The sequence below is a fragment of the Centruroides sculpturatus genome, unplaced genomic scaffold (genome assembly GCF_000671375.1).
Source record: "Centruroides sculpturatus isolate CEXI.00-Female unplaced genomic scaffold, Cexi_2.0 scaffold3725, whole genome shotgun sequence".
Lineage (NCBI taxonomy): Eukaryota > Metazoa > Arthropoda > Arachnida > Scorpiones > Buthidae > Centruroides > Centruroides sculpturatus.
This window is the reverse complement of record NW_019387817.1, coordinates 1-8,975: the sequence shown is the minus strand read 5'-3', so window position 1 is coordinate 8,975 and position 8,975 is coordinate 1. Positions and strand designations below refer to the sequence as shown.

General features: G+C 30.1%; 1 protein-coding gene across 1 annotated transcript; it reads right to left on the bottom strand.

Annotated features, from left to right (window-relative positions):
* Positions 1-200: 200 nt before the first annotated feature.
* Positions 201-4,839, bottom strand: LOC111616648 (ephrin type-B receptor 1-like; the record flags this gene model as incomplete). Its single annotated transcript, XM_023358036.1, has 3 exons — positions 201-872; positions 4,672-4,751; positions 4,822-4,839. Coding segments are annotated over 3 exons (770 nt in total), but the record flags the coding sequence as incomplete, so codon positions are not given.
* Between the last annotated feature and the right edge of the window lie 4,136 nt (positions 4,840-8,975).

Genomic DNA, 8,975 nt, shown 5'->3' with positions numbered 1-8,975 from the left:
TTATCCGAGAATGAATTGCAGGTAGCTATAGTTTCTAATTGCACTTTCAAAACGATTAATGCAGTTTAAGTAATTAACAAAGTAGGATATATATATATATATATAGCATTAATAAATTTGGTTGTCTACTAACATCCAATTCCACCATAGCCTAAAATAGAGAATGTATTATATATATATAAATAAAAAAATTCTATACATTATATCATACCTTGACAGCCCTGTCCGAGTGATTCATAACCGGCCATGCATTTGCAACCTCCAGAAGGTAAAGTCCAATTGCCATCGCCTTTACAAAGAAGTCTCGGCGTGTCCACAATGGCGGCATTGGCAACACACTGTCCTTCAGCAGGCACTATAGCAGTCACTTCTTTTCCGGTAGGTGTAGAGGGAAAATATGCAAAATTCCTAGTTACGTTGGGGCAGGTAACGTAATATATCTTAATAGCAATCAGAGACAAACAAGCACCTTGGTCTCTAAATGCGAAATAAACGCCTTTCTTTGTAATCGGTATACTTCTGGTTTCGGTGTTAATGATCACTTCGCTAGTTGAAGTAAATCTTCCTTCGTCGGCTGCTATCCTGTCGATGAGTTTATAAGATTCTGGTTCCCATGGTGGGGGCTCTTTTGTGGCCGCATCAAATTCGTAATATAAAAGAGAAAAAGTCTCCTTGCACGACAGAGCCATACCGGGAAATAGATTACAGTCTCTCATGCTAAATTTCACTTCAATATACATTCTATTTGCTTCACCCCGCTCGATGAATGGTGTCCACAGCCAATTGTTGACGTTTGTGTACGCCACGTCACAAACCACGTACGATCTCCAGTTGATACCTATTTGAAAGTTGGTAAAGCTTTCCTCGACCCACTGAAAGAGAAAATTAACAAAATGTTAGGTTTTCTACCGTTAAAATTTCTACACAAATCCGCCTATTATAAATCTTACACAAGTTCTTTTTTCTGTGGAGGTTGTTTTTTTTAATACAGATTTCCCCCTCCTATCAATGAATATAGTTTAATTGCATTCGTTTTAAATGGCACGCCTAATATAATTTATTTGATTAGAAAGAAACCGACCACTTACAGATTAGATATCTCAATGACAGTTATACCAATTTATTTTTCCTTTTGACTCAGCGCTATATTATAAGGATTAAACACACTGAAGGAATTACTTCCACTACTTAAATCTGGTTCTCATTAAATCTAAACATAAATTATAGACATATTTTCTGTTAGTTTTAGATCAAGTAGCCATTAAGTTCTCAATAATTAAACAAATTTGAATTGCAAAAATAATTAAAATTCCAGAAGAAATATCGACAAGAAAACAAAATAAAATAAATATATAATGAACTTTTAATCGTTCATTCCTTATCAAAATTCGATTTTTGAAGAAACAAAATCGACATGATCGATCGCAGGAGTAACAGAACACCGTAACGACACTAATATATTAACTGTTCTATAAAAAATTCATACAAACTACCGTATGTAGACCTAGAAATGTAATGGAAAACAAAGTATTTCTGGTTAAAGTTATAATTTTCTTCTAACAAAATATTCTTAGAATAACTTGAGCATTTTTCCTGTATAAAATTACAGATAAAAAATACGTCTGTAGGGCCTAATAACTTTACCTACATATCGTACTTGCTTCTAGCTCCAATGGAATAATAAATCAATACATTTTCCAGTAAATATATATATATTAATCTACGATTCTTATTCACCGAGGGTTTCGTAAGTCGTATCAATCAATAATCAATTGTTATTCGCCATAGCTAAGCTGGGAATTAGTATGCAGAACAAACACACATAAGCTGGTCTGATACAAAGTATTAATAAATGATTGAGTACATTAAAAGAAACGTTGGCTTTTATTAATATCAATAAATATATAGAGAGATAAACGTGGATGCACCTGAATAAACGTCGAATGGAATTCAAAAAATACAAATGTCTTGAGAGATATAAATAAATGAATGAAAATGACTCTAATTTTAATTGAAATGAATATAGTAAGAATCATATAGAATTTCCTCGGGTTAACGCTAGAAAGAATAAACAATGGCGATAGTATCATGACTAATCAGATGATATCAACGTCAATGATTACCAAATGTAAGATTGTTTGGATAAGATGAAGAGGAAGAAGTTGATGGAAGAAGTTAAAAACAGCGAATTAGATACACCAACTGCTGCATGCGGACTATAATTGTAGTTTGCCACACCATAATTACCTAATGATACTTAATTATACAGTCGGTAAGATCTTAAAAAAAAAAGTTGCTTACGTAAAACTCTTATCAGAATTTTTCGACTCGAGAAATAAAATTGTTAGGATGAAACTAGTTGTTATAATAAGTTGCGATCGAGACAGCTACCGAATTACTCTTAAATACATTACCGAACGATGGAACGTTTTTTGAAGGGGAGAGAAAAAAAAAACCTAATTTGCCTTCGTTTTATATTAAAAGTAGGCCTATGGAGCGTGTCAAAAAATTTTTTAAATATTCTCGATTAATCGTAAATCTACGGGGAATCCTTGTTTGAGGGCATTAAAAGAGGTTGTCGACAATTAATGTTAACCTGAAACATCAGGAAAATTAGCATCAGTACGATATGTTAATACGACTTATCATGTAACTAAATAAATCAACAACTCGGTGAGAATCGATTAAATTCTAATAATTATGAGATAGTACAAGATAAGTGTCTACAACGCTCTTTTCTTCTGTAATTCTTTGCAGATTTTTTTTTTTCCTTTGGTAGAGGCGAGAACGTCTTCATTGGTTGCCTTTAATTGCAAAAGTCAGCAACGTCTTTTTTTCTCTTTTTTTCCAACCCACAAGCAACTAATCGGATGGAAACTGTGGAATTCAAAGTTTGCCCAAAAGACTTTCACTATTCCTTGGGACCTAATTAATTTTAATTGCAACATCGATTAAACATTCCACGGAGCAGAACGACAGCCTCGAGCTATGCCATAAAAAAAAGAAAGAAAAACTCGCATTCTTGGATATTTCAATCAATATATTTCTCTTGTTGAAACAATTTCTTGGTTATCTACTAGATGGGGTCCAAAAAGACATACAGTGTATTTATCTCATTTAAGAACCCACCCACCAGTCCTCACGTGTTGGGGCCGCCCGGCGAGTTGACCCTGACCCCATGGGGTACATCCATTCCCAAGTTATAAGACTTTGAAGAATTCTTGACTCTTGAATGGATTTGATAAAAGCGCTGAAGCGTTGAATGTGTTTGCATCGAAGTAGCGATGTGTGAAATGAACGGGTCAATATGCAATTAAAGTATGACAGTAGAATGTGTGGATTACGAAGGGCGATTAATTAACGCTCGGCATTCCCTTCGCTGATTGGCCGATCAGTAGATCAGTAACAAGTGGATAAGCTAATATTACGGATATTTAAAGCCTATTAAAAGATTTAAAACGTGCCAAATTAAAGAAAATTAATCTCGATTAAAGTAAGTTTCTAATTTCTAAGAATGGCAATCATATAAATGCGATTTTCGATTCTTAAATAGTATAATATTAACGTATCAAAGTAATAATTAAACTCTTAAACCCCTTTTGTAAAAGTTTTAAATATTTTAATTAATAATTTAAATGTATAGAGTACATTTAACATTATCATGTCACAAATCATGGTATCTAGCAAAATATTCATTTGTTCTTAGCTTCATTGCAGGGATATTTATTTATAAACATCTCTGTCTGGCATTTTGTTTTATTATATAAATAGGAAAATGCGTGTTATTATAGTCGTGACGTAAAAAAAATCGGTGTATAAACAAATACAGAAAGTAACTCGCGGATCCTCTTTTAGAAAACTTTTTTTTAAAAAAAAAACTTAAAACTGTTTATTTGCAATAAGAAAAATATTGAATGTTGTTGGGTGGTTATCGACATCGTAGCATGTGTTGTAACAATAGACATCCGCCAGCAGGAAGGTATCAGACTTCCCGAAAGAAAAATATCAGCCAGGTAACCACTGTCATATCTACCTGATCAATTGGTGCCTAGTCGTTGGGTCTCCCCGAACCCCAAGTCGACCGGAAGAGAATCAGAACTGGGCTGCAAATTTCCGTTTTGATCTGACCAGCATACAGATAAGGTTCGGACTTTTCCCGTCAGTAATGAATTTTCAGCTGTAACACTTCCTCCATTGATCACCTCCTGTCACGTCGGGGCGATGCGCCCCCCGGGCCCCGTTCCCTCGATCACCGTTACATTCATCAACCTTTTGCAAAAATCGCCCCCCTCCCCCCAAAAAAGTACGAATTCTGCACGTGTTTCGTAGCATTATACACTATTATTGGCTTAATTAAAATATTGTTGGTACCTAACGAGTTTTTCCTAGTTTACTGACAGTTTGAAAGACGTATTGACATTATTAATAAACACACTAATTAGGAATCTTTCGCCGTTGATATATACAAATTTGTTTTTCTCGTAATCGAATTTCTCATCCGACGTTAAAATAACGGGAATAATTAAAATTGAATTTGTACTTTTATCGATCCATAAATTACTTTGTAAAATATATTGTTACGTCAGTGAGCGAGCTGTATTATAATTGGCTAACGGAAAAATTTCAAATTTTATTCTTACTTAAGAGGAATTAAGGCGGGTTTCTACTTACCCCAGGCGTCCTAGATTGTGGTCCGTAAGGATACCTGGTCCAGTCGAGGGAGCTTTCTTGAGTCGTGTCCAACAACACCACTGAAATAAATCTACAATTAGCAATTTAATGAATTCGGTTAAAATAACAAGACAAAAGTCGTTAATATACAATCTAAAGAGATGGTCGCTTGTTATACAATGTTTCCACCGTCTCCATGACGACTATCAATAAACACGTGATCCGCAATCCCCTTCCGGCTTGGCTGAGAGCCACTTCCGTTATCAATTAATGTGGATGATTACTTCTATTGAGATACTACTCGATTGTTTATGGAAATTGTCTTTAAATTGAGTCAAATTTAGTAGCGGTATATTTATAAGCACGTGTAGTTCGTTTTATTTTTATTTTATTTTATTTTTTATTTTACTTTTTGGAAACACTAAATTTAAGAAATTGGCATTATGATCTCGAGATTTTCGAAAGCGTTTGGAGAAAGATGAGATCTTGAGAGGGGAAAGAACTTTACCATTTCCTTCCCCAATTCGATTACTTAGGATTCGTTTGCAAACAGAGCACGAAAAGCAAAGATGGAATGTTTTTACGAATCGAATCTTAAGTATTTTTTCCTGTAACGGATACAAAGTTCTATTTGGATTACTTAAATGAATCGGAGAGGAAAAAAGAAATTTTTTTTAATATATTTTTTCCCCCTTGAATAGTAAAATTAGGAAACGAGAAATGCCTTTTACATTGTGATTCGTAAAATAAGTCTACCTCGGGCGAGTCACTCAGTCAATTAGATCGTATAAAAACCTATCAGAACTAAGAATTATAATGAAAATATATCTTTTTTTGTTTTTTATTTTTTAATCCAGTTACAGATTGCTTTCGATTAATCGATCATTTATAGATCTTTCACATACGAAAAATCGTTTAATAACTTTTTTCTTCTGAAAACGTTATTTAGAAAGGAAAAAACAAAAAAAAAAAGACTTTATTTCGGAAATAATAATAATAGTAACAGTAAAATTTTGTAAATAAACAATAATGATGAAAGCAAAATGGATGCTGTAAAGGATTATAATTAATAATTATCGCCATCTAGTTAAATAATAACTGTAAAGTATAATTACATACAGTTAATTGTTAACTGTATTATATAAAGACTTTTTTAAATATGTAAATAAAACTAATTAGGCTATATTTATTCAGTTTGTAAAAATAAAAGTCGAATCGAACCAACGAGAAATGGTGTAAAAATTTCTCCAATTTCTCGGAATATAAATCCCACTTGTCATATATAAAACAGAAATTAGATAAAGATCTTCAATAAAGATAAAAGTGCATAATAAAATAACATTCGATCCCTTCAAAATCATATAAAATTTATGCACTTTCAATAACTTTTACTCGCATAATAGCATATAAGCTAATCTAATATACGGTTATGAATATTAGCGAGGTTGCGGTGGAAGTTTTCGTCTGTAAAACGTGAACGTCGAACGTCGAGCGCCTCTATCTTCTAAGNTTAGTATTATTACGCATGGATGAAGATCGATCTTAACAAATTTTATTTTATTTTTTTTTTTACATTTCACGCTTGATAAATATTTAAATTTAATGTAATTCAAGAAGCTTACGAGATGATATTTTGTTAAATATAGACTATAAAGATGTTGATATTTTTTTCTTTCACGTTGTAAATAAAATAATTAACGAATGCTTACGTTCAATAACCCTATAATTTCGATGTTTTTTTTTCTTTAATATATAAAATTATCTATAGGTCTATATCTGTGTTAAACTATATGACTAGCTTAACTATAAATTAAATTATATTAGTTTAATTATTGTAGCAGAAACATGCCGCTTGTAATTATCTCGTGTGATGATTTTATCAGTAATTCTCATTTAGTTTAAACTCTATTCGAAATCATTAAGTAATGACATTGGTCATAGATAGTGATTATGAATAAATAAAACAAAGACAGAAAAAAATTGAACATCGTCGATTAAGCGAAAACTACGTGAAAGGAATTTTCTAATTGAACAAAAGTATAGAAGATGACGTGATATTTATTACACGTCATCTTCTCTAGAGATAAAAATAATCAGGAAAAAGGAACAGCCATAAATTCTTAGACTATTAAATAACGATCGCATGTGTTTATTGATATCAAACAATATATATTAACTTGAAGCGGATCTATTTGTAGATATATATATATATATATGGCTGTGAATAAGTATTTTAATATATAATAATTACAGAATTTATGGAGATGTTCGTATTAGACAGCATTTATAGAAAAGCGTGTTACAAAGCAATTAATATGCAACTGAAAACACTAATTTAAGGAAAGGAAATATAAATAATTAAATAGTAATTACTTTTTGAAAATCGAATTTTTTAATTTTTTAAAAGTCCAAAAATAAAATTAACGTTTTCCATGAAGAAAGTTAATCAATCGTTCATTATTGCTATCTTCGTAATCAACTTATTATCTCATTTACTTGATGAAAAGTAAAATTTCTCTTAATTATGAGTTCTATTTTAAGAGAAATTACAAATGGAATATTAATGATTGAGCTTTATTGCTATTCTAAATTTAATCACAGACTAAAATAATTTATTCAATTATTAATTAAATTCTTTTTATAAACTCAATTAAGATTATTATGATTTTTATTCGAATTTATCAAAAATTCTGTAAAAAATCCACTGGTTTTTTTCCACTTAATTATTAAGAAAATAAGGGAATAAAATGATATACAGTATATCTTTCCTTCTTTGTTTTATAAACTGAAAATATCTACTTGGGAAAACATGATGATAAAAGGATACTCAATTTTATTGTTATAAAGCTAACAATAAAATTATTTTAATGTGTTCCTCTAAAAAAAAAAGGGAAGAAAACAAGAATTATAATGGAGAAAATACCAGTTTAATAATCTCTTAATCCGATATTTAGTTATTGATTCATTGTAAGTGGAAGCAAAACATTGTTATATGCTTTATAATTCTGTATATATATATATATCTTTTAATAATATAAATTATCTAAATAACTTTCATTTGTTTGAATATGTCTTGTATGGAGAAGACATTGAAGATTTCTTGTAATTCTATTCAGATAATCAGATATTTTGGTTGCTTTTTAAACTGACTTTTAAAAATAAATCCATTTAAAAAGCTTAAAACAAATCAGTAGCAGCTTGTTCTTTTTTTTTAAAACTAAATATAAATTGAAATAAAATGTTATAACGCTAATTATATTAATTTGCATGTATAATAATCATTTAATTATATACACGAAAATAATGATACTAAATGCAATATTATATACTGCTTTTCTTTGATAAAAAATCATTATTTACATAGAGAAAGATTGTTGATACTTTAATTTTACAATAAAACTCGAAGAAAATAAAAATGTATTAGTTTAATTTCGAATTTAAATTTGTAATAAGTTGCTATATTGCTGTACCTTTTCCTTCTAACCTAAAAATTAAACACGTAGATGAGATCATGCGAAGAACTTCATAATTGGCTACATTCTACAGAAAAAAAAAATCAATAAACTAATTACATTTACAACCAAAAATTACTTTAATGTTTAGTTAGATGATTATTTTTGCTTTTAATAGAATAAGACTAATCCAAAACGGTAGTAATTTGTAACATTTGAATAAAAGAGCGTGAAGTAATATGCCTATAAATTTGCACATTAATCAAATTTATCCGAGAATGAATTGCAGGTAGCTATAGTTTCTAATTGCACTTTCAAAACGATTAATGCAGTTTAAGTAATTAACAAAGTAGGATATATATATATATATATAGCATTAATAAATTTGGTTGTCTACTAACATCCAATTCCACCATAGCCTAAAATAGAGAATGTATAAAAAAGAAAAGAAACTTTTAAATAATATGTATGCTTAATAAATACTATTAGAAATTAGAAAATTAAATGATTTATTATTCTAATTAACCATTGAAACTTGTGAATTTAATGTAAGTGGAAGAGGAAAATCTGATTCGGTTTACTGTTACCTCGAAAGTAAGCATAATAATCATTACAAGGCCAACCGATTATCATTATCCTTCAATTTTCCTATACCGTTTTAATTCAAAATTTCCGTTGTTGCCTATCCGTTAACGCTCAATAGTTTTATTAATGAGGGTCGTGATGTTAGTTGCTATATCTAGTATTAAATATTACATATATATATATACATTCTTTAAGTATATACGTGTTTAAAATTCAATTTAAAAGTTTAATAAATCTTACAAGTCTACTTGTATAGTTGATCGTAAT